We start from the raw sequence: 26,014 nt of genomic DNA, 5'->3' as shown, positions 1-26,014 counted from the left end.
GGTCTAATCACCTAGAGCCAGAGAGATGGCTTCCCAAGGCTAGGCAAGGGCTCTGAGAAGAGATGGAACTGAGCTGGTGGGGCAGACACATTAAGTAATAATGAACTTCCAAATCGAGTGTGTGATTAGAAATAGGTGGTTATTAAATGTTGGTCCCAGACCCCACCCCTTCCCAAATGCTTGTTGAGTGGAAGGAGATTAGATGGAATTCTCATGACCTAAAATCAGGGCTTTCTTTAGGTGAAAAATCAAAGAAAGGAACCCATATTCCCCAACCCTCCACCCCAAAATTTTTCCTGACTGTCAAGATCTCTTACCCATGTGGGGGTTTTGTTTCTTTTTAGTTGTGTCATTGACAGTTAACCCACAAAGATTCCCAATTACAAATGAGAAAATGGCAGCTCAGAGAGGTGAAGAAATTTGTGCAAAGTCACCCAACTTGGGCCTATGCAGCCAAAGCAGAACTGGTATGCTTCAGAAAAAAACCCACCATACAAGAAACAGCGGCCCAAAGTAGAAGGTATGGAAATACAAAGAAGGCAGACAGATCCAAAACTGCAATTTATTGGGACTTATGGACTGAAGTGTGTCTTGGGCACCAACAAGACAAGAGGATCCCTGACTCTGGAGGCAGAAGGAATGGGTTTATTATTTTTTCCTACCTTTTTTATAGTGCATTATAGCTGTACCTAATAATGGGACTTGTTGTTACATATTTATACATGCACATATTACACATTATAACAATATAATTTGGTCAATATCAGGAGGAATGGGTTTATATGCTAAACTAGATGAAGACGGCCCATGGTCAACCAGAACATAACTGGGCTTTCTGAAAAGAAGAGAAAGAAAAAGCTATTAATGTGCCAAACATCTGTTAAAAAACAAATTAAGAAACAATCTGGAGGTCAGTAACCAGCATGAAAAGCTTGACTGATTTTCTTAACCACTTTGTTTATCCTATAAGGTTTTGAATGCATGCCAACCAAGGTCAGCTGGTGGCATGATGGCTGTTACAACCAAGGTATTTATATTCAAGGTAGATCCCTACACTAGGGATCTTCTGGCTTCACTCTGTGTGCTCCCCTGGCTTCCCCAACTGGCATCTGTCTTCCTCTGCCACCCTCTGCTCCAACCAACAGATACCCCAACTCCTACCCCCATCCTAGTTGCCCTGAAACAGATGTGTTGATGGTGTAGGGGGAGGAGGGTAGACCTGGTACCATTCTGTTGAGTTCCCAATTAAGAATCAGAGAAGCAATTTGCCTGTTTTCTTTATTTTAAAAGTTACATTTCCTTATCTATTTGCAGCAGCTTGAGGTATAAACCATGAATTTTCTTCTGATTAGTCCTGGGATTCTTCTAGGCATTACTGGTATATGACTCTGCTAACCACTTATTATTTATTCACTAGGGAATGGGGTATGCTGTGCTAGGTGTTTGCCATTCATGCATTCACTTTTATTCCTTCTAACATATCCAAACTGTGAGGCGGCTGTGGCCACTACTGTTTTACAGATGAGAAATAGAGGCTCAGTGACTTTAGGGTAATTTGGCCAAAGTCATGATATTACGAAAGAGCAGGTCAGTATTTGAATCAATGTCTGCTTCACATTTCCTTCAAAGCTCTTGCTTCCCTGATAGGATTCCTTGGGATTCTTTATACATATGACTTCTATCTGCCAGAAATTCAGGAACCAGGCTCAGTGCACTTGAGTACATGTTATTGGAACAGCCAGATCACACCAGAGCCAGCTGTGGGGTCCTAACTCTGATCTTGTGCTCAGCCTGGCATAGTCCTGGTTCATATCCCATATCTCCAGACCGGAGGTATAACCCTATAACGGGAAGTTACTGCTCAGAAATTGCCATTCATATGTCAGGCACTCTGCAGGTCTGGAGCCGCAACATAGAATCAGACAGGCAGCTCCTACTTTCATGGAACTTCAATTGAAAGTTAGGATAGATGTTAAATAATCACAAGTGTATATGTATGAACTGTGATGGGTATTATAAAGGAAAGGTGTCATGAGAACATATAAGAGGACATCTGGCCCCCCTAGGGGTTGGGATGTGCTTCCCAGAAGAGTAATGACTGAGGTCTGAAGGGAGAATAAAGATTAATAGGCAAGTAGGGAGGGAGCAGGGAAAGGAAACAGTATGTGCACAGTCCCAGTGGTAAAGAGAACTTGATGAATCCACAGAGCAGAAGTCCAGTGTGCTGGGAGCCCAGAGTATGAGGGTATGCGGAGGACAGGCCTGCCAGGAAGGCAGGTCCAGACTTCACTTGTCCAGCCAAGCCACTGAAGGTATTTTAACTTATTCCTAGAGCATCCAAACAATGGGTTAAAGCAGGAGAGTGACATGATACAACCGCTGTATTGAAAACACCACAGAGAATGCCATGCAGAAAATAGGTCAGAGGAGAGTGAGTAGTACAGTGAGGCAAATCAGGAGACCATTGTACCACAGGAGGGGAAGGCTTGGACCTGATAGGAGAAGGAAGAGCATGCACAAGTCAGGTTCAAGTTACATTTTGGAGGTAAGAAGGGATAGGACCCAGTGACAATGTGGGGTGAGGAAGGATGAGGTTGTCATGATGGTGACTTGTGGAGATGTCAGACTGGGAACACCTTTCACTGAGGTTGTGGATAACTCCCTCCCGCTTATTGCTTTAACTTTAATTTGATTGTTTTTAATTTTGTTTGTTTAAATATGTAGTATTTGCACACAGTCCAAAATTCAAAATATATATCCTTCAAAGTCTTGACCCCCAGCTGCCTAGGTCTTCCCCTTACCCCTAACTTTTCTCCTTACCCCCTGGAGCCAACAGTGTTTCCAATTCCTTCTGTGTCCTTCCTGAGAGAGTCAAGGCGTTTCCTCACAACTTTGCATGCATTTAATTTATCTTAAAATTAAGATGATGCTGAAGATGATGATTTTGTCAACTGTCAAGTATAGATGTCAGTGCTTATGAGATACTTTGTCAAATGCAATAACATTTTCAAATGTGAAAAGTCTAAGGCCCACAATCTTGGTATGTCCTTTTTTTTTAAGATCACAGTGTTTTTATTTGTTAGGTAATTCACAGACTTCCTAAAATATTCTAACCATTCACAAGGGCAGAGAGTAGAATGTAAAGTTTCCTTCTACACCAGACATCCAGTCTCCTCCCCAAAGGCAACAGCAGCTCCTAGTGTTTCAAATAATCTTCCAGAGATTTTCTGCATACTTGTATGGATATTTTTGTATGTGTATGTGTGAGTGTGTGTTTATACACAGAAAATTTATTCAAGTGAAAGTTTTCCTTACACATTGTTCTGCTCTGTGTTTTTTCCATTATTTTTAGGATCATCTAACATCAACATACATGAATCAACCTCATTCTTTGAATGTCTTTGTAGACTCCAAAGTATGAATATAGACAATTTCTTTAGCTAGTCCTTTACTGATGAATACATGGACTGCCTCCGGTCTTTGGTAATGCTTCATTTAAGTGATTATGACAATGTTTCCATCTTTGCATCTGTGTTCCCATATTACCTATAGAATGATTCCTAAAAGTGAAATTTCTGGGTCAGAAGGTATATGCAATTGAAATGTTTTTATATATTACTTAACTATCCAGGTCACACCCATTTACAGTCACTACACTGCTGTTTGAGTATAACTTTTGCACACTCCTGACAACATAATGTTATCAGACTTCTTCATCTTTGCCAGTCTGATAATGGCCAAGTCATTCAACTTTTCCACCCTTGGTTTCATTGGACTATGATACTGGTCTGGTGCTTAATAGGTATTACTGATAGGAAGTAGTGATTGTTGCTCTTTGGGAGTGATTTTTCTGGTTGGGGTACAAATTCTGAAACCTGATGAAGGCGAGCAGCCTGGCAACCTTCACCTAAACCTTCCTCTATCTAAGGGTGTTTGGGTTTGGCTGATATCCAGGTAACTTCTCAAGGCCATTAAACAAACAGAAAGATCATTGGGAACCCATCCAGGATGGGCTGATCTTTGGTTTCTGAGTAATCAGGCACTGAAAGGGGAAATCCATCACCTTAACGGGAGGGTTAGGCTCCCTATTATCAGTGTGCATATGTCAGTCATCAATGCTGTTCTTGAAGCTAAAGGGGAAAATTATTATTTGGGTGTGATATGCAGTCCTCCTACACAAAGCTGTGCTTTCCAGATTCCAGATGGGCCTGATTCAAGAATGGCACAAACTGGCCAGGGCCTTAGCACTGTGCCGATCCTCCTCCTAACAGACTTAGGGCTAGGAAAGAAGTCCTGAGAGCTCCTCCCTCAGCCCAGAGGCAGTGCTCCTCAACTCAACCCAGATCCCCTCTTTCTGGTCTCTTCAAATTGGCAACAGTTTGACAGGCAGGGCTTGTGTGTCGTCATTTGTTCACTTTTAGGAGGATGTTTGAGAACCTACGAAATGTCAGGCCCTGTGCTGGGTGCTGCATATTTCGAGATGCATAGAATGCCAGTTCTTCCTGCAGAAATCTCAAAGCACTTCCTTTTGTCCTTCAGAAGTTGGTCGGGAAGGCCGAGTGACATCTTTGTTTTACAGGGCAGTGCAGGTAATATGCGTAAATGATAAGACAGTGAACTCTGCCCGACTGTTCTTCTGGAAGCCCAGTTCAGATCCTCCAAGGCTCCATTTGATCACTTTCCTGGGTACTCACGGCCTGGTGGTTAATTCTTTCTGGAAGCCCCCAACCTTCTGCTCTGTCCCCCACTCTGTCATAGTCCTCTTACAATTGTCACCCTGTACTTTTTTGTTTATCAAGTCCTAAACCTGAAGCACCCTTAGATCCCTGGGCCTCCCTGGGTGGGTTCTCTGTTCTCAGCTGGAATTGTCCTTCTTTCCTGAGATTAAAAAGAATTATTACTCCTTACCCCTCAACTTAAAAGTGTTCTCCCCTTTTTCCCTACTCCTGCATAACTTCCTGGCTCATTAGAGAATTAAATTCCCAGGGTTTGAATCTCTGTCAGCAACTTACTGTGATATTGGGCAAATAACCTAGCATCAGAAGACTTCAGTTTGCTAACCACTAAAATGGAGATAATATCCTCTTCACCAAGCCAGCACCCAGTGAGCCAGCACCCTGCATTGAGAAACCCTGGGGAGGACACATTAGGCTCAGGGATTGGCAGAGGTTCCCACTCAGGTGGGAGTGTGTGTTAGGGAGCCAGGCAGACTGACTTTCCATCCGTCACCTTCCCTAAAGCTGGCTAACTGCATATCCCCCACAGATAGCCCTGGGGGCCTCAGAAATCAGAAGTCCTATATCTTAGTGTTTTCTCTCTGCTCTTCAATATTTCTTGGTTGAGTCTCAGGGTGACCAACTAGCCTGATTTATCCAGGACTGTTCTGATTTCAGCACTGAAACTGCTGCATCCTGGGAAATCCCTTAGTACTGGGCAGAGACAGTTGGTCACCATGGCAGGTGAGACAAGTGAGATGGAGCTGTCACTTCTGGCACAACACAATATGATGGGAAGACTTCCAGAGAGGCTCCACCACCTCCTGGAGGCATGAAAGGCTGGGGACAAAGTTTTAACAGATGGCCCTGAGTGACCCCAAGTGCTGTGTGCTTGCTCAGGGTCTGGCCTGTGGTTGGGCCTTACACATGTCACATCACCTGTCCTCTTGGGAGATCTGAGGTTCTTATAAGTGAAGGCACTTTCTCCAGGTCTCCCTGAGAGGAGTTCCCAGTGTAGAGCCTAGGTATGTCCTGCCCACACCAGGGGTCTCAACTGCACCTCACTCCCACTTGAAACAACACTTTGGTAATGTGATCCATCATGCCGCCATCTCACTCAACAGTTTTCCCAGTTAGGACTCTGAACCCTAGGCTTTGTGACTTCTCTGCTGCTTAAAGGCTTAATGCAGAAGACAATGACAATAATGCTCATTTCCTAGTTATCAGCTGCATCTGATGATCACATTTGCTGGATAAGTGATGTTTCAGATCAGTGAGGTGAAAATGAGTTATCCTAATTAATGTGTATGCTATGATTTGGTTAAGTGTCCACCAAAGGCATATGTGTTAAAGACTTGGACTCTAGCTTGAGATGCCTCCAGAAGGTGGTAGAACTTTAAGAGGTGGAGTTTCATTGGAAGTCTTCCCATCATATTGTGGTGTACTCTTGAAGGGGACTCTGGGACACTGGTCTCTCATTGCTTCTAAGCCACAATGAGGCGAGCAGTTTATATTACTTACCATGTATTCTTTCCTAGATGTGCTGCTTCACTGTAAGACCCAAAGCAATGGGGCCAATCAGTCATGAACTAAAACCTCCAAAACCATGAGCCAAAATAAACCTTTCCTCATTTTAAGTTAACCTATCTCAGGTATTTGTTACAGTAACAGAAAGTTGACTACACAGTGTATCTCCATGACTTAAACTCAAGGACCATGTTGGTAATATATGTCTCATTATTAGCTGATATTCTTGTTCACTAAATTGTTATCTGAACAGTATTGACCTTTGTTATTATTTCAGGAAATATATCCCCCTTTTTAAATAATTGATATTTAAGACTAAAAAGTACAACCTATGTGATTTATTAGTAAGAAAAGGAATAAGTAACCATTTCACATGTTCTATTCCAGCTCATTGTTCAGTAGATGACTTTAGCTTCCTAGTACTTTCTCTCCGTAGCTTTTAGTTATCAGAGGATCTGACCAGCTCCAAGGGTTGAAGCTTTTAGGAAGCTCTTTAGTTCAGGATCCAGTAACTTCTGTCCTGCTGAAATCATCACTTCTGTGACTTGTTTTCTAATGGAGGCAATACCATCTATCTGGGAGACAGCTATAAATTTAGTTTCTCCTTGATTTTCTCATAGAATTCAAGAGAAGAAGTTAAGGCAAACTTTTAAACTTTAAATTTGTCTTTAGACTTCACTGGTCAGATTGCTTGATCTAATCAGGAAAACAAAAATATTTTTAAAATACATTGAATTTTTAATTTAAATTGAATAAATAATCTTAAATTATGTAAAGATAGACTTGGAGAATAAAATTTTCTTACCATCCAGTCTCTAAGGAGTAATCACTGTTAATTAGTTTAGCACATTTTATTCCAACATTTTTCAACGTATAAAATGTACAAATTAGCACACATTCACACAAATGTAAATGTGTAAAATTCTATTTTATAAATTTTTTTTTTTTTTTTTTTTTGGGTGCTGGGGATTGAACCCAGGGCCTTGTGCTTACAAGGCAAGCACTCTACCGACTGAGCTATCTCCCCAGCCCCTATAAATTTATTTTTTAACTTGGCACCATCACAGACATCTTTCTTTGTCCATACAAAGCTCACCACTGAGCTACATCCCCAGCCATTTTCATTTTTTATTTTGAGACAGGGTCTCACTAAGTTGCCCAGGCTGTCCTTGAACTTGTGATCCTCCTGCCTTAGCCTCCCAAGTCACTGGGATTACCAATGTGGACCATTGTGCCTGGCTTATTTATTTATTTGTTTTTTATGCTAAGGAATGAATCCAGGGCTTTGCACATGCCAAGCATGTGCTCTACCATTGAGCTATATATATCTGTAGCCCCAAAGCCCATTCTTACTAATGGCTGCCTAGTATCTACTTTATAAGTAAAATCTGATATATTGAACTAACCTCTTTGAGCAGGACATTTAAACCAAGTCTAACTATTGGTCTAGCCACTAGGTTTCTCTGGACTTATTCTGGGTTGATTTTAACTTGAAGTTCATGAGTAGTTACTCATTAATTAAACTTTTTAAACATTTAACAAACAGTTTGCTTAAACCCCTTGGAACTGTTAATTTTCTATCCTTGTTTTAAACACTTATTCCTAAGTATATGTGGAAGATTGACTGGAGAAGGAACTCTTAACTAAAACCTAGTTAAATATCTGGTAAGTTTCTCTCATTGGGGTTCCCCCTACCTTCTCTTAACAATTCAAGAAGATTTAAATCCTATTAAGTATCTTTTCTGACCATAATGATATAAAAGTAGGAAGTAATAACAGGAGGAAAGCTGGAAATTCTCAAATGTGAGGAAATTACACAACATACTCCTGATCAACCAATGGATCAAAGAAAAAAATCAAAAGAGAAATAGAAAACATCTTGAAACAACAAAAATGTACTAAAATCTATGGGATGTAGCAAAGAACATTTCTAAGAAAGACTTTTATAGCCACAAATGTCTACGTAATGAAATTATTTTCTGTTCAAAATAATGCTTCAATGTCCCAGACAGAACAATTAGATAAGGCAAAGAAATAAAAGGCATCTAAGTCAGAAAGGAAGAAGTTGATTTTTCTGTTTGCAGATGATACAATCTAAAATATAGAAAACCCAAACAAAAGTCCACCAAACAATTGTTAAAACTATAAACAAATTCAGTAAAGTTGCAGGATTCAAAATCATGCAAAAATCAGTTACATTTCTGTATGCTAACAATGAACTATCTGCAGAAGAAATGGAAACCATCCATTTACAATAGCATAAAAATACTTAGGAACTAAGGAGGTGAATATTCTATACATTGTGAACAATAAGACATTAATAAAAGATTGAAGAAGACAGATAAATGAAAGGAAATCCCATATTCATGCATTAGAAGAATTTTTTAAATGTTCATACTACCCAAAGCAATCTACAGATTCAATGTAGTCACTTTCAAAATTCCAATGGCATTCTCCACAGAAATTGAAAACTCAGGACCAAAGGTGCAGCTTAGTGGCACAGCACTTGCCTAGCATATATAAGGTCCTGGATTCAATCCCTAGCAACACATACACAAACACATACTTTTTATTTTTATTATTTTTTTTAATTTGCTCTAATTAGTTGTATATGACAGTAGAATGCAATTATATATTTTGATAGATCATACATAAATGGAGTATAATTTCTCATTCCTCTGACTGTACATATTGTAGGATCACATCAGTCATACAGTCATATATGTACATGAGGTAATAATATCTGTTACACTCTACTATCCTTCCTACACCCATACCCCTTCCCATCCCTTCACTCCCCTCTACCTAATATAAAGCAACTCTAATCTTCCCTATCCCCCACCCCTTATTGTGAATTAGCATTCACATACAAGAAAAAGCATTCAGCCTTTGGTTTTTTTGTTTGTTTGTTTGTTTGGCTTATTGCACTTAGCATGATATTTTCTAACTCCATCCACTTACCAGCAAATGCCATAATTTCATTCTTCTTTAAAGCTGAGTAGTATTCTACTATATATATATATATACATGCCACATTTTCTTTATCCATTCATCTGTTGAAGGGCACCTAGGTTGGTTCCATAGTTTAGCTATTGTGAGTTGATCTGCTATAAACATAGATGTGGCTGTGTCACTGTAGTATGTCAATTTTAAGTCCTTTGGGTATAAACTGAGGAGTGGGATAACTGAGTCAAATAGTGGATGCATTCCAAGTTTTCTGAGAAATCTCCATACTGCTTTCCATAATGGTTGCACCATTTTGCATTCCCACCAACAATGTATGAGTGTACCTTTTTTCCCACATCCTTGCCAACATTTATTGTTGCTTGTATTCTTGATAATTGACATTCTTATTGGAGTGAGATGAAATCTTAGAGTAGTTTTATTTGCATTTCTCTAATTGCTAGAGATTTTGAACAACTTTTTATTTATTTGTTAATTGATTGTATATCTTCTGTGAAGTGTCTGTTCAGTTCCTTAGCCCATTTATTGATTGAGTTATTTGTTTTTTTGGTGTTGAGTTTTTTGATTTCTTTATATATCCTGGAGATTAATACTCTATCTGAGGTACATGTGGTAAAGATTTTCTCCCATTCTGTAGGCTCTCTCTTCACATTATTGATTGTTTCTTATGCTGAGAAGAAGCTTTTTAGTTTGAATCCATCTCATTTATTGATTCTTGATTTTAAATTTTGTGCTTTAGGAGTCTTGTTAAGGAAGTCAGATCCTAGACCATCATGATGAAGATTTGGGCCTGCTTTTTCTTCTATTAGGCACAGGGTCTCTGCTCTAGTGCCTAAGTCTTTGATCCACTTTGAGTTGAGTTTTGTGCAGAGTGAGAGATAAAGGTTTAATTTCATTTTGTTACATGTGGCTTTCCATTTTTTCAAGCACCATTTGTTGAATAATCTATCTTCTCTCTAGTGAATGTTTTTGGCACCTTTGTCTAGTATGAGATAACCATATTTATGTGGGTTTGTCTCTGTGTCTTCTGTTCTGTATCATTGGTCTTCATATGGAACCATAAGACCCTGAATAGCAAATGCAATCTGAAGGAAGAAGGTAAAACTAAAGGTATCACATCCCTGATTTCAAGACAAACTACAAAGATATAGTAGTCAAAACAGTATGGTACCAGCATCAAAACAGACACACAGACAAATGGAACATAACAGAGAACTCAGAAACAAATCCACACATATATGTTCAACTAATATATGACAACGACACCATGATCACATGATGGGAAAATGATAGTCTCCTCATAAATGCTGTTTGAAAAACTGTAGCTCTACATGCAAAAGAATGAAAATGAGCCCTTATCTTACATCATTCACAAAAATAGATTAAAATCTTAAATATAAGACCTGAAACTATTAAACTTCTAGAGGAAAACACAGGGAAAAGCTCTTTGACCTTGTATTGGTAATGACTTTTTGGCATAGCTGCTCAATTCACAATAGCCCGATTGTGGAACCAACCTAGATGTCCTTCAATTGATGAATGGATAAAGAAACTGTGGTGTATATATGTACAATGGAATATTACTCAGCTATAAAGAATAATAAAATTATGGCATTTGCAGGCAAATGAATGAAATTGGAGAATATCTTGCTAAGTGAGATAAGCCAATCTCAAAAAACCAAAAGATGAATGATCTCGCTGATAAGCAGATGATGACACATAATGGGGGCTGGGAGGGGGGCAAGAGTGGAGGAAGGAGGGACTGTATAGAGGGAAAAGAGGGGTGGGAGGGGTGGAGGGAAGGAAAAAATAATAGAATGAATCAAACATCATTACCCTATGCAAATGTATGATTATGCAAATGGTATGCTGTTACTCCATGTACAAACAGAAACAACATGTATCCCATTTGTTTACAATAAAAATAAATTTAATAAAAAAGCACAATTAACAAAAACAAAATTAAATAAATGGAACAACACAAAACTAAAACATTCTGCACAGCAAAGAAAACAACAAAATGAAAGGGGAACCTACAGAATTCAAGAAAATATTTACAGACTTGGCAAGGGGTTAGTATACGAAATATACAAGGAACCCTTACAATTTGATAATTTAAATAAAACAAATAATTCAATTTAAAAATTGGGAAAGGAACTGAACAATCATTTTTCAAAAGAAGATATACAAATGCCAACAGATACATGAAAAGACACTCAGTATCATTAGTTATAAGAAAAATGCAAAACAAAATCACAGTGAGATATTGTGTCCTACTGTATAGTAACTATTATCAAAAAGATGACGATAACAAATGTTGGCAAGGGTGTGGTGAAAAACAGATCCCTTTTACCCTTACACACTGGGGATAGGGTTCCTTGCTCACTGTTGGAGACAAGGTAAATTAGTACAGCCATTATGGAAAACTCTAATGAAGTTCCTAAAAAAAAGTTAAAATATGACCACCATATGATCTAATAACTCTACTTCTGTGTAAATAACCAAAGCATATGAACTCAGTATGTTAAAGAGACATCTATATTCCCATGTTCATTACAGCACTATTAAAAATAACCAAGACCTGGAAACTACCCAAACATCCATTGACATATAAATGGCTAAAGAAATTGTGGGAAATACACACACACACACACACACACACACACACATATATACACATGCACACATATATACATATATTATTCAGCTATAAAAATAACCAAAACCTGCCATTTGAGACAACATGATGAACCTGGAGGACACTGCACTAAGTGAAATAAGCCAGACACAAAAAGACAAATACTGTATGATCAATCTCATGTTGAATCTAACCAAAACACGAAAGAAAGAAACCCACAGAAACAGAGTAGAATAGTGGCTTCCAGAACCTGGGCCTGAGGAGAATGAAGAGATCTTGATCACAGTGTCCAAATTTAGAGATGCACAAGTTCTGGGGATGCAACGTTCAGCATGGGTAGTGATAAATGTATTAATAATCATTACACAACATATAGATAAATCATTACCTTATATGCCTTGAATATATACAACCTTCATTTGTCAATTAAATATTTTTTAAAAAATTTTTTAGTTGTTCATGGAGCTTTATTTTTATTTATTTATATGTCATGCTGACGATCGAACCCAATGCTTCACACATGCTAGGCAAGTGCTCTACCTCTGAGCCTCAACCCCATTTTAAAATTTGAAAAAAATGTAAAATTCTCTGGTTAAGAGAAAATACAGAAACCAGAGAGAGCCAGTTGGGTAATTTCCAGCTTTATCACCAGCTGAGATACTTGGGGTTATTATGTTTGCTTGTTTTTGAATTTTGCCATTTGTTGGGCCAAAGTAACTGAAAGACTCAAAATGAAGATTCTTAAGCCTATTAAGTAGGCTGGAAGAAGCTGGATGCAGTGGGGTATGCCTATAATCCCAGAGGCTCAGAAGGTTAAGGAAGGAGGATCGCAAGTTTAAGGCCTGTCTGAGCAATTTAGGGAGGCCCTAAGCAACTTAGTAAGGCCCTGTCTCAAAATAAAAATTAAAAAAGGCCTGGGGATATGGCTCAGTAGTAGAAAACCTCTGGGTTCTGTCCCCAGTACTGGAAAAAAAAAAAAAAAAAGTTAGTTAGTGTCTTAAGAAACTAGTTTGTCAGTAATCTTGGCCAACATGGTATACAGACTACATGAAACACACAGAGAATATGATACAAATTTGTTACTAGTTCTAAATGTAGTTCTCCAACTCTTACAGAAATCACTACTCTAACTACTTACATGTGAGGCCAGAGAAATCAGGAACATAGATAAACATGAAAATAGATTAGATAGATGATAGATACGTAGAAAATAAATAGATATCTAGATAGATAGTCACAAGGTAGAATACAGGGTTTGGAATTAGGTAGAACTGCTTGAAATCCCATCTTTGCCACTTATAGCTATATGGGCATATTGCTAAACTCTTTTGTAAAAAATAAGAGATACTGATTATAAAGTACATGATGATCGGTACATAAAACCTTAAATTATACTTCTCTTATGTGTATTAGTTTTTAGTTGTATCTAATTTTTCAAAGCACCCAAGTAGCACTATTCCTATCAGCAAACAATTGATGCTTCCTCTTTCCATAAATATTTGATCATTCACTTATCTGTTTACTTGACAAATGTTGATCAAAAGCTACTACATGCCAGGCATTGTGCCGGATACAGGGAATACAGGAATGAAGAAAACACGACTATTGCCCTCCCAAGGCTAACCTAGAATTTGACCTCTGTTTCCTTCTCTATTCCAGGATCCTTAAACTCTGCACTTTATTCTGTGTTAAAGAATAACTGTGTCACACAGTGAGGGCCTGAATGCAAGGGAGTGTTTCCAGTAGTCTTGTGAATGGTCCTGAGGTGTCTAAAGAGCGCCATATACTGAGAGAGAACTTCTGTAGTCTGTGTGGCTGCAAAGTGGGTAGATTTCAGGTAGAAATAAAAGGGACCTTTCTAAATCAAGTTTCCCTAATCTGGATAAAGGTTACCTTGTAAGTAGAGAGTACTCTGTCATTTCAAGGAAGAGACCTGCCCAAGAGTGGACACTGAACTCTTTAAATTCCCACTCTGAGAGGGAGGCTGGCCAGTAAGATGCCTTCCATCTTGGAGAGTCTGAGATCCTTTTAATGAGCTCCTATATGTTCAGACCAGGCTAGGTTTCTATCCCCAAAGGTGGTCAGTCCAGGGTGAACCAGTGCCACCTTGGCCAAGTGTTATGAGCATGAAATACAGAAGGACCACCTGTGCAAAATGACTTCCTCACTTCCCTGCCCCCAGGACAGAATTTCCCAAGTTTCTCATTCTTTGACTTTAAGATATTGTTAAAAATGTATTCAGTTCAAGAAAATACTTACAAGCCACTGAGAACATTTCAAAGAACATTGAAATGACTTGAGGAGCTCTCACTGGCCAAATGTCAGATAACTCAAAAGGAAAAGCTATAATGATGATAATAGAGTATAACATCTTAATTTTTTAAAAATCTAAGTTTATTAGGACACTAAGAAAAAAAGGGGGTGATCAGATACACAGAGAAATAGCTCTTCTTTACAGAGGAATGCCAGCCACCAATACATTTAGAATGATAGTATTAAAAGTTCACCATTTTACAGCCGTCTATGATATATATATAGATGCTAAGATCTACATACGTATACACTGTTGTTGGGTGACAGTGTAGTCACATGGTCCCTAAGTAGTACCTTACTGATGACTTACAATTTAAAGAGAAAAGGTGCCATCGCTAAGGAGAGGTGTGCCAGACACCACCCAAGTGATCTAACTCAATCATGGGATAAACTCACATGAGTATTCTCCTGAAGTGGTGCCACAAAAAAATCACTTTTTCAATATTTTTACCTTTGTTCTAAACAAATTTGGTGTAGGATTCTAAAATTTTAATATTATGAATTTCCTCTTTGCTCTTTGGCTCTTCTCTCCAAAAGACAGAAAAATCTTACTAGATTAAAGGAAACTAAATGCAGTAAACAGTCTCTGATCAGATTCTGTATAAAAACAAAAGGCAGTTTGAAAGGTCATTTTGAAGGAATTTGAAAATACACCATATGTTAGCAAATAGTATTATACAAAGTTAAATTTTGGGATCAGATAAGGTGCTTATGTAGGAGAATGACTTGTTCTTAGGTGAAGTGTCAGGATATCTGCAGCTTTCAAATGTTTCAGCAAAATAAAATTGTTTGAGAAATTGTTTTCAATAAAGAGAGAAAAAAATGTGGAAACTGTTAACGGTTGGTGAATCTAGGAGAGACATGCTAATTGCACTTGCCTTTCGACATTTAATTTTTTTTCAGTAGTGGGGGTTGAACCCAGGGCCTTGCATGTACTAGGCAAGCTCTCTTCCACTGAGCTACACCCCCAACTCTAACGTTTTTTTAATAACACAAATTTGTTTGAATTGAAGAAATTCGAACAAGCAAATATTTTCCAACTCTCACATGTAACACAATAATTCTGATACAAGATATTCCAGCATATATCAACAGAGTGTTCTCCAATTCAGTTGTGACACTATCTACCCGAAAGTAGCGTCAGATCCCACAGGCTAAGGGCTCAGTTCCCAAGACTGCCACCCATTTCAGATGCCAATTGGAAGCCCCAGGTTGTGACCTGTGCTTCTGACCTAACGGCTATAAATCAGAGGTTTCCACATTCCCCCTTCTTTGGGTTCAAGATTTGATTTGCTAGAGTAGCTCACAGAACTCAGAGAAATACTCAATTAACATTTACCCATTGATTATAAAGAATATTACAAAGAATATAGATGAAGTGTCATACAGGGCAAGGTATGTGGACAGAGCCCAGAGCCTCTGTGTCTTCTCAGGTCATGCCACCCTCCAGACACCTCCATGTGTTCAGCTGTCCAAAAGTTCCCTGACTTCTGTCCTTTGGGATTTTATGAAGCTTTCTTAGGTAGGCATGATTGCTTACATCATTGACCACAGGTGATCAACTTGACTTGCATCACTCTTCCCTCTGGCAGAATGGAGGGTGGGGGATCTGAAAGTCCCAACCTTGGTCTTTCTGGTGACCAGCACCCATCTTGAAGCTATCAAAGGGATCCTAGCCCCAGTCATGTCATTAGCATAAAAAAGATACTTATCACTCCAGAGATTCCTGGAGGTTTAGGGGCTATGTGACAGGAACCAGGGACACAGATCAAATATTTCTTTATTATATTAAAATATTACAGGGAGAAAATATGTTTCTGTTACTTAGCAGCTATAACTCTTGAAAGCCATTATCCCCAATTTTCAGCATGGAATTTATTGGATTACTTTAGTTACCCAGACAGGCCTTAGGAGAGGGATACAAATGGGATATGCTGTAGATGGGAGAGGACAATGAGAAAGCCCTGGAGAAGTGACAGGTACGGTTACCTGCAGCCATGCAGCAGGGTACCCTGGGCAGCTGGGAACCCAGAGAATGAGGGAGCTAAACAGGAAGAGGAAGTGGAAACCAAGAATTGGGCTCCAAACTTGTATCCCGCCCTGTTCACTCTCTAGGCTGGAGTCAACCCTGACCACTCCTCCCCGTGTGTGAGAAACATTTGTCACATTCTGTTCCCTCCACTGCCAACCGATGACCTTTGATTTGAGCATAGGGGTTAAATGTGTGAATTTTGGAGTCAGCAGCCCCTGCACAAAACACATCTTTTGGCATTGTCCAATATGAGGTAATCTTTGGTGGAATTACAACGGATTGAGTGAGGCCTCAGGGAGATGATAATTGTAAAGCAGTTGACAGAGGCCCTGGTACATGGTACTTGCTTAGTATTTGTACTAACACACGTGCGTGCATGCACACACACAACCCCTCAGCCAGTGGCACTACACTTCATACACATACTATGCTTGCCTCCTTGTCTCACCCCCGCCCACATTCACATCCAGTTGGTAAGCATTCCCCACTTCCAAATGCAAGTCCTAAATCAGATGGCTCTTTACCAACCTCCAAGACTGCCACCACTGTCTCTTATCTCCTTAGATAAGGAGCCACCTGACTGCTCCTCTTGCCACCCAATCCCAGTATGTTCTCCATGGCAGATATTCTCAGCTTCATGGGAAGCATCATCCTTCTTCCTAAGCCCCCCTGTACCTTCCCATCGCCCTTGAGTACCTGACCTCATGACTTGGCTCCTGCCCAGCACTCTGATCTCATTTCCTAAAGCTTCCCCAGTACTCACTGCTATTTGGCACTCTGACTATCTTTCTGACTCTCAAACTCACCCATGTTCATTCTTATGTATTTCTTGTTCCCTGTGCCTGAAATCTCTTCCTCTGTGTCTTTGAAGAGCTGCCTCCTTCTCCTCTTCCTTGTTCTTTAGGTCTCACTTCCAAAATCATTCCTTCAGCAAGGTCTTCCCTTACCATCTAATACTGCCTATCACCTCCACTAGTCACTATTAGCCTTTTTTATTATTATTATTATTGAGGTACTGGGGATTGAACCCAGAGCTGCTTTACCACTGAGCTACATCCCCAGCTCTTTTATTTTTTTATTTTGATACAGGGTCTCACTAAGTTGCCCAGACTAGCCTCAAACTTGTGATCCTCCTGCCTCAGCATCCCCAGTTGCTGGGATTAGATGTGCATCACTGCTCCTGGCATTGTTTATTATCTTTTTTTTTTTTTTTTTTTTGCGGTGCTGGGGATCGAACCCAGGGCCTTGTGCATGCAAGGCAAGCACTCTACCGACTGAGCTATCTCCCCAACCCTTGTTTATTATCTTTAAAGCACTTGTCATTATCTAAAATTACCTCATTTGTTTGTGTCTCCCATATATAGTGTAAGTTAGACACAGGGAGACTTGCATCTTGTCCATCCTTATAGCATCAACATGTGAAATCAATTAATGGGTTCAGTAAGTTGACTTAAGTAGAAGTTCATGTAAGCATGCCTAACATCTAGCACTCCATCCTGCAGGTCAGGGTGTGTCGCTGTACATTCCCCAGTCCACCATCAATGCCACAGTCGAAGAAGACATCCTGCTCTCAGTTGACTACTCCTGCCATGGGGTGCCCACCATCGAATGGAAGTACACATCCAACTGGGGTGTGCAAAAGATTGTGGAATGGAAACCAGGGACTCAGGCCAACATCTCCCAAAGCCACAAGGACCGAGTCTGCACCTTTGACAATGGCTCCATCCAACTCTTCAGTGTGGGAGTAAGGGATTCAGGCTACTACATCATCACCGTGACAGAGCGCCTGGGGAGCAGCCAGTTTGGCACCATTGTCCTGCATGTGTCTGGTAAGACAGCCACAGGAGTCTGGGTCATCTCTGAACGTGAATGTGGGTGGTTGACTTCACAATATTAAAAGGGACCTATTGTCCCCTCCCCCTCTCTACATCCCTAGAGATCCTGTATGAAGACCTCCACTTTGTCGCCGTGTTCCTTGCTTTACTAGCTGCTGTGGCCGCAGTGTTAATCAGCCTCATGTGGGTTTGTAACAAGTGTTCATATAAATTCCAGAGGAAGAGAAGACATAAACTTAAAGGTAACATTCTGGGCCTTTTGATAATTCATTCCTGTTTTTGAGACCACAGGTGACATGCGTTATCTTGTTCATACCAGGAAACCACTGTGTGGTTGATTTAAATTCTTTGACATGTCTTTTGCTTTGCAGAAAGCGCAACTGAGGAGATTGAGCTACAAGATGTTGAATGCTAGTCAAGGCTGGGCCTAGTTACATTTCTTCTACCTCAAGAGGAAAACATTGTTTTCTAAACAAAGGAACAAATACATCATGCAATCCACTCTACAGTCTTCTGTGTTCCTGCCATGCAACCCATTCCTGATGGGGCAACCAGAAAGTAACACAACAGATTGCATGAAGTTGAAGTTTACAGCTTGGACAGATTCAGTCCTTGGACTCCAAGAAGAGTGACTAAGGCTTTGAGCCAGGAACTTTGCTTGCTTGCAGCTTCAGGGCCTTGCTGACCCATAACCAATGACAAGGAGCAGGCACTGACCAGCTTACAGTGCTCACTCTGGCCCCAGGCATGATCTATTGGAGGAATCCCTGTGTTAGGGGTCAGAGTATCTCCAGATTGGCTGACGTGCAGCCAGCATTGGAACGTGCTTTCTGTGCCTTTGTGTTTATGTCTGCTCTGGAAACTGCTGCACCCACCAACCTCCTATTTTGTACACCATAAGCACTGCTTTGAGAGCTATTGTGAGAAAATCTGAGGCTTTCAGACATTCTGCCGCCTCAGAGACAGAGGTAAAAAGAGTCTGAGGGGGTGCTATTATGCTGCACTGAGCTGCTCAGAGGTGAAGCCCTGTGGCTTAGAGCCTTAAGGAGAGGAGCTCGATGCACTTCTGAGGGACCAGCTTTGGATACAGGAAACAGAGAGAATATTTTTTCTCTTCCTCTGACATTCCAAAATGAATTGGGTTTTCTCTCTCATGGTCCAATTAGGTCAGTGTGAGAGAAAATAAGGCTCATTTTCACTATGGGCAGCCTTGGACTTCTTGGCAAGCTAGGTAATGCCATCTGCATGAAAGTCGAACCTGCATCATGGGTAGCATAACTGGGAAAGCAGTGATCCTCAGGCTTCAGATCTGTCACTTTCAGTCACAAACACTTCATGTCTCCAGTCAAGTCTCCAGTCAAACCCTTGTTCTCTTTTCCTACTTGGGCTGAGGAACACTTGGCCCCTACCTACCTCATAGTTCAGATATCAAAAGAAGCCCACAGAGTACCTAGGACACTCTAAGCAGTTTAAGCAAAGCATGAGAATCCTTCAAGGATCTGGAAAGCTCTACTGGAAAATGCTATACTGTGTATTAGAAATTGAAATGCTTTGAAGTACCGGGGTTCCAGCTGATCTTGGGGGTTGGAACATAGCTGGCCTTCATCCTTAATCTCGCCAGTTTTTGGTGATGTTTTCCTGAAAAAATTTTCCATCCCCACTTCCATTTGGCAAGCTCCAAAATCAGGCATGAGTTGGGCATGGTAGTACATGCCTAGTAATCCCAGCTGTTTGGGAGTTTCAGGCAAGAGGATCTCAAATTTGAGGCCAGCCTCAGCAACTTAGCAAGTCCCTGTCTCAAAATAAAAAATAAAAAGGGCTGGGAATGTAACTCAGTGGTAGATTGCTTGCTTAGCATATGTGAGGCCCTGAATTCAATTCCTAGTACAGAGAAAAAATAAAAAGACAGGCATGAATTTATTTTCCACTGTATTTCTCTCTCCAATATTCATGGTTGCAGACCAAAGTTACGACCCCATTATGATGGAGGCTGAGGTGTTAGCTCCTCAGTTGCAAATTCATGCATGCAAAAGTGAAGAAGTGCTAGAACATTCCTTTTCTTCTCCTTCCTTTCAGATGCTCAATGTCCATCTTTTCTCCTCCTGTGCAGCAGGTTAAGTTGCCTGAAGAAATCCATTAGATTAGAACTTTCCCTAAATAATGAATCCAGAGCTACAGGAAGGGGTCCTTTGGAGTATTCAGACAGCAACTGGTAGTAATCTAGTGAAGGACTCCAAAGGCTCTACCATATTTGATTCAAAAGACAATAGAGTAGCTGGTCTACACAATGGACATGTAGCTCTAGCCCCTGGTATGTAGCAGGAACTCACCCTCAGATCACCTTTGTACACACCCATGCAAACACGGACACCTGTGCCCCTTTCCCAGACAGTAGAGGAACCAGGCTCTGTGCCAGGACAGTTTTTGCACATGCCATGAAGAAACAGGGTGAGGCATACTCAAGAAAAAAGGGGATCAAGGATAATCTATTTATGTCTTTCTCCTCTTTCTCACAGAAAGCCCATCAGCAGGAAACAGGTTTGGAGGTGGGTAGCTGGGGAGTGTGTGCTTCCTCTTTTGCATTACCTGCTCTTCAGAACTCCACTGCTCAGCTTGTCAGGAGTAAGGGATGGTGAACTTCATAGTAAAAGAAGAAATAGAAAAGGACACCCAGCAGAGGCCCCCATGGGCACGCTCAGATGTAAATTAAATTGCTCCTGAAGAATCTCATAAAAGGTTATTTCCACAGCTTTCCATTTCTTTGAAAGGGGGATTTATTTGTGCACTTTTAAAGTTATCCCATTTTTATATTTCAGAGCCTAAGGTTTTTGTTGTTAAAAAAAGAAAACATTAAATCATAGGGATTGACCAGTGAAATGTTGTTATAATTTATGTTTCAAACTGTGAAAAAATGTTTCAAAGAATGAAATAAAACCTGAATATAAAGTCCAGGTCTTTTATGTGAGCTCACTCCTGCCAAGAACTCAAAGGCTCTGAGTAAGGTTCTAAGTATACATAAAAGCCTCCAACACAGCCATGGGTCTGGCACGTATTTTAAATGACAATGGAACTAATCACATTGGTTTAAATAATAAACATTTTAGCAGTTCATAAAAACACCTTATTAGCACAACAGTTCTCCCTGTATTATAGCCAGAAGACCAATTTGAAATTTGTGCTTCTAGAATATTAATTATAATTCTATAGAGTCCTTTCTGCCTCTTGACAGGGCTTAAACGAGGATGTGACAATTGTACCAGCTAGTTCAATGGTGCATAACTTGTCCTACAGAATATACAAGCTTTCTCAACAGTGTCTTCTCACTTATAACTTAAGAATCCAAAAAGCTATATAATGTACTTTCTCATTTCCTGGTGTTCCAGGTATGTAAGGAGAACTGAAATAGAGAACCCCTGGCCTCTGAAGCCCACATGAGATGGTAAATAACTGAGAGCGCTTCAGGCTTACTCTGTGAAGCAGTACCACACAATGGAGGATCAAAGGCAGTGAGAAGTAAGATTATCAGGGTATCTTGCCCATGCAGGAATGTAAAGACAAGGCCCGAGGGACAATTCCACTAAGAGGGTCTGGATAAATATAACAATGGATAGAAAAGAAGTGGCAGTATGAAGTGCCAAGGAATGACCAAGGAACCAAATATGATAGGGTAGACCCCCAGGGATGTGACACAGGCACATCTCCTTGGCAACCCTGGAGGAAACATTGGGTAAAGTGGAAACACTCTTGCCTCTTGTCATTAGCATTTACATATCCAGCATAGGTGTCTTGTATTCAGTTTCTAAGGAGGCATCAGATTCATCTACTTGATTGAAAGCAGAGCAAATCCTTGTGGTTTATCATCAGTACAACTATCCACAAATCAACCCCCACTAAAAAATGATATGAGTTGCCAGTGCACATGGCTCTCTGCACATCTGAATCCACGCATTGCAGTATTTCCAATCCTTAAGGAGAACATGGTTGCTGAGGTCACTATTTCCACAACTTTTTAAAAATCAGGTGAGTGCTCAGTCATGAGCCTCCACTGCTGCAGTCACAGCAGGAGGAGTTATGGCATCTGGAGTTACAGTGAATGATGAACTCATCAAAGTTTTTAATGATATGAAAGTAAGGAAATTTCATACACAAGAGGAGATCCAAGAAAGAAAAAGCAGTTTTCTTCTTTTTAAGTGATGAAAAAAAGATAAATAATTGTAAAGGAAGCAAAGCTGATCTTGGTGGGTGACACTGGTGATACTGTGGTACTAAACATCTTTGTGAAGTTGCTACCTCTGGATGATTGCCAATATGCTTTGTAGGATGCCCCATACAAAAAAGAAGAAAGAAGACCTTGTCTTTATATTCTGGGCTCCTGAAGGTGCACCCTTAAAAAGCAAGATGCTTCGTGTTAACTCTAAAGATGTCATTAAAAATAAATTTACAGATACTAAACATGAGTGGCAAGTAAATGGGTTGGATGATATTAAGGGCCATTTGAAACTTGAAGAGAAAGTGGGAGACATTGTAGTAATTTCATTTGAAGGAAGATGGTTAAAAAATGGCAGCCAAGTGCCACCTGGATCTTAAGGGGATTTCATTTCTCCAGTCCAGTTTATTGGGATTGCATTAGGTTTTTCTCTTTCTGAAGAAGATATAACTCATTTAAGCATCCCATCCACCTGAATAGCTTAGAATACTATAAAGGGTAAGCAGATTGACTGTCTTCCAAGTATTTTCCACTGGTCAGATGATGAACTTATAGTTCTGTGAGGCATGGGGCACTCATACACCTCACCTGCCTTGGTCAGCCTTTTTTTGTGTGTGACATGGCAACTGGAATATAATACTATGCATGAGGGGCACTGTTTTTTGCAATGAGTTTAATCCCCCCAAAGAAATGCCAATTAAGCTTTTGTTAACTCTATCAATTTATCTAGTACCTGACTGTTCATTCCTATTACACGCATTTCTTCTTAAAAGAAACAGCTGTCATTCATGCCTTTTTGATATCCATTGAGTGCACACTTCTGAATAAGTGTAGGAATTTTGTTTACCATGTGAATCTTGCAACATTAAAGATACTCTGACTATAGTCATGATGGCAATTTCTTTATAATAAAGAACCTTAGCTGGAACATTGTTTTGAGGTCAAACTCCTCACCCTTACTTAAATGGCCACAATGCAATAAATATTGTGGCACATTGTAAACAAACAAAAAATCAGTTATTTGGTTTGGTTTAATTACAAAGGTGATCAATCCTTCTTGAAAATTCAAATATTTAAGTCTATACATAAAGTAAAAGTTCTCCCTTTCTTCAACTCTACTTTCCTCAGGGAAAAATAGTTTAATTTGATGTATATCCTTTTAGACTGGCTTATGCATGTCTATACACTATGATATACATATTTAACCTAATTTCTTTTTAGTCAAATTGTATTCTATTATACATATTACCCTATGACTTGTTTTTCTTAATGTCTTGGGTATTATTTCATGTCTCTACCTTTTCCTAAATTCCATTCTTTCTCTTTCCTGCACAATGCAATCCACAGCAATTATAACTATTCACTGAAAAACTATTTTTTGTTTCAAATAATATATACAAAAATAAAAATCTTGGACAAACTTTCTATTACATCAAACCAGTTCCTTCAATACACATGGTTTCCTCTTGGTAACTAACGCATTTAATTCTATCTCCTTTGCGTATCTTCCTCTTTCAAGGAATTCAGTATTTTATAATATAAGTGGATTTTATGTAAAGTTTATTGGAGACTGAATATTTGGTGGTGAGAGAGGACATTTTTAATGTGACTAATGTGAAATTTTACAAGTTTTAGTTTTAGATTTGGCCTTAAAAAGTGCATGCACAGGTAGGTTAAATTCCTTTGGTATAACAGGTTTTTATGCAAAGTACTTTTTCTTAGGTACCTCATAGTTTGCCTACTTCAGTAGAATTTTTTCTACCAACACTGTGTGCCAGTTAGAATTTCTGATCAAATTAGATATTGGGGATATTACTTTGATTTGAAGGAGTTCTAGTAAATAAGTCTGGTGAAGTTTGAGAGGGTGGATATATTATTTCCACTAAGCTTACCAAGTACTAAACACATGATAGATTTTCATAGCTGCCTCTTTGGGTCCCAAGGGACTCAGACTGGATGGGTGCATTTATAAAGAAAGTTGAAAGAAAGGCCATCAATAGATTGGGTGAAATAGGAGATTTTGCCATTAGCCTCTCCTTGGCATGTATCTCAACTTCTTCCTCATCTGTCAAATTTTAAGTCAAATACAATGTACTCTAACACATAAACACACACACTCAGGCACACACATTTTCATACACCAAGAAACTGATTCACTGCCAGCAAATAAGAAGATGAAGATGTTTTTCTGGTTTCTAAGCAAGGGAAGCCAGATTATGGACAGCTAAAGAATGTGTAGGTCATTTGAACTGTACTTTGAGAGAAGTAAGAATGAGAACCTGAACCTGAGGCTCCTCTAGTATAATCTCTTTAGCCTTTCTCTTACTGAAGGACATTTAGATTGGTCTCTTCACTTTTACAGTCATCTCTGATAATTCTTATACAATCTCTTATAAATCTAGGCTTTCTGAAGTATTTCTATGGGATAAGCTTCTAGCAGGAGACAGTAAATTTAAGAACAATGCAAAAGCTATGACTTCTGAGCAGTACTTGCAACGTGGTGCTGTGTAATGGGATTCTCAGTTGTGAACTGCCTTTGTGTCTATAATGCTTGGGAAAGTTACCATCCTAAAGAGAAATTCAAAGGCTTTATTTATAGCCCCAAGTATGTCAGGCATCAACAAAGAACAGGATTTGGGATGTTAAGAGTGAACAAATTAAAGGCAGGGAGTATGGGGAGAAGTAGACCATAAAGAAGGGTTTTAAAAATTAACTAGAAAAACTCCTACATCTTCATATCCATAGAAACTCTCATGATCTTTAATAATTTACAAAACATTTACAAATAGGAATAACTGGACATTCTGAAATGCTTTCCCCAGATTATAAATAAAGCTGGTACTATTTTTCCAACTTCTAATTGGCTTGACTCTTAAAATCAGTTGCTTAATGCTTTATATTTACAAAGTACATTAGAATTTAAGAACCATTAACAATCATATTGAAAACTGAGGTTAGGGGGAGGTGTCCTTGTCCCCATTTATAAATAAGGAAACAAGCTCAGAGGGCAAACTTGCCAAGCTTACAGTTAGCCAGTAGCAGAGATGACATTCAAAGGCAGTTCTTTTGCCTACCTATATGTACTTGTCAAGGGACTAATTGTTTTTCTTGTCTACCAAGTTCCACAGTGTGCTCTTCCATATCCAGGTAATTCAAGCTGGAATGTCAAACTGGAAAATAGAAATAAACACAAGGCAGAGGATCTGCTGACAGAAACTAAGCTGTCATTTCCCCCCTCATTTGCTTTAGTTTCTACTATTCTTTAACTAAGTAATGGCTACTTACTAAAGTGACTAAAATGAATGGGGAAAGGAAGACAAATGATTGTGAGTCTACAGTTATCCACTAATATGGAATTTAAAAGAACCAGTGCATTCTCCTCAAAGGGTGGTCCTGGCCCATGAGCCACTACGGGTTCACAACAGAATAAGCAGAGAAAAAAGGCATTCAGAAAGTTTTATATTTTACAGTAATTTTATGTGTATGACAATCAAGTAAAAGGAATTTTATATGTTTTTTAAATTTCATTTTTCTAGAATTCATTTTTATTAGTTTACCAAAGTATCAATCTACAACGGAGGGAAATTTAATAGCACAAAACAAAAACTGGTCCTCTAGAGAAACTTTGATATTCACTGTACTAGTGTAAACCTTAAAAATCACAAAGATTGGTGTGACTAGAATTATACAGCCTATTAGCCTGACAAATTTTGTGGGCCACCAGATATATTTGAAGCACTCAAGATTGTTTAAATAACTGTCAGGCTTGTAATCACAGCAACA

At 39.4% G+C, this 26,014-nt stretch overlaps 1 protein-coding gene and 1 pseudogene across 1 annotated transcript in view; both read left to right on the top strand.

The window, feature by feature from the left end:
* The window catches only part of Vstm5 (V-set and transmembrane domain containing 5), a 28,904-nt gene extending 9,079 nt beyond the window's left edge, over positions 1-19,825 (top strand). The window contains exons 2-4 of the mRNA XM_047518753.1: positions 17,692-18,018; positions 18,126-18,266; positions 18,396-19,825. Coding sequence (XP_047374709.1) covers positions 17,692-18,018; positions 18,126-18,266; positions 18,396-18,439 — 512 coding nt within the window. The 3' untranslated portion in view covers positions 18,440-19,825. The remainder of the gene's footprint in view (positions 1-17,691; positions 18,019-18,125; positions 18,267-18,395) is intronic.
* Positions 19,826-21,948: 2,123 nt separating this feature from the next.
* Positions 21,949-22,611, top strand: LOC124959631 (cofilin-2-like; annotated as a pseudogene).
* Positions 22,612-26,014: the final 3,403 nt, after the last annotated feature.

This window comes from Sciurus carolinensis, chromosome 11 (genome assembly GCF_902686445.1).
Source record: "Sciurus carolinensis chromosome 11, mSciCar1.2, whole genome shotgun sequence".
NCBI classification, from domain to species: domain Eukaryota; kingdom Metazoa; phylum Chordata; class Mammalia; order Rodentia; family Sciuridae; genus Sciurus; species Sciurus carolinensis.
The sequence above is the reverse complement of the archived record's forward strand: the minus strand, read 5'-3'. Positions and strand labels throughout refer to the sequence as shown.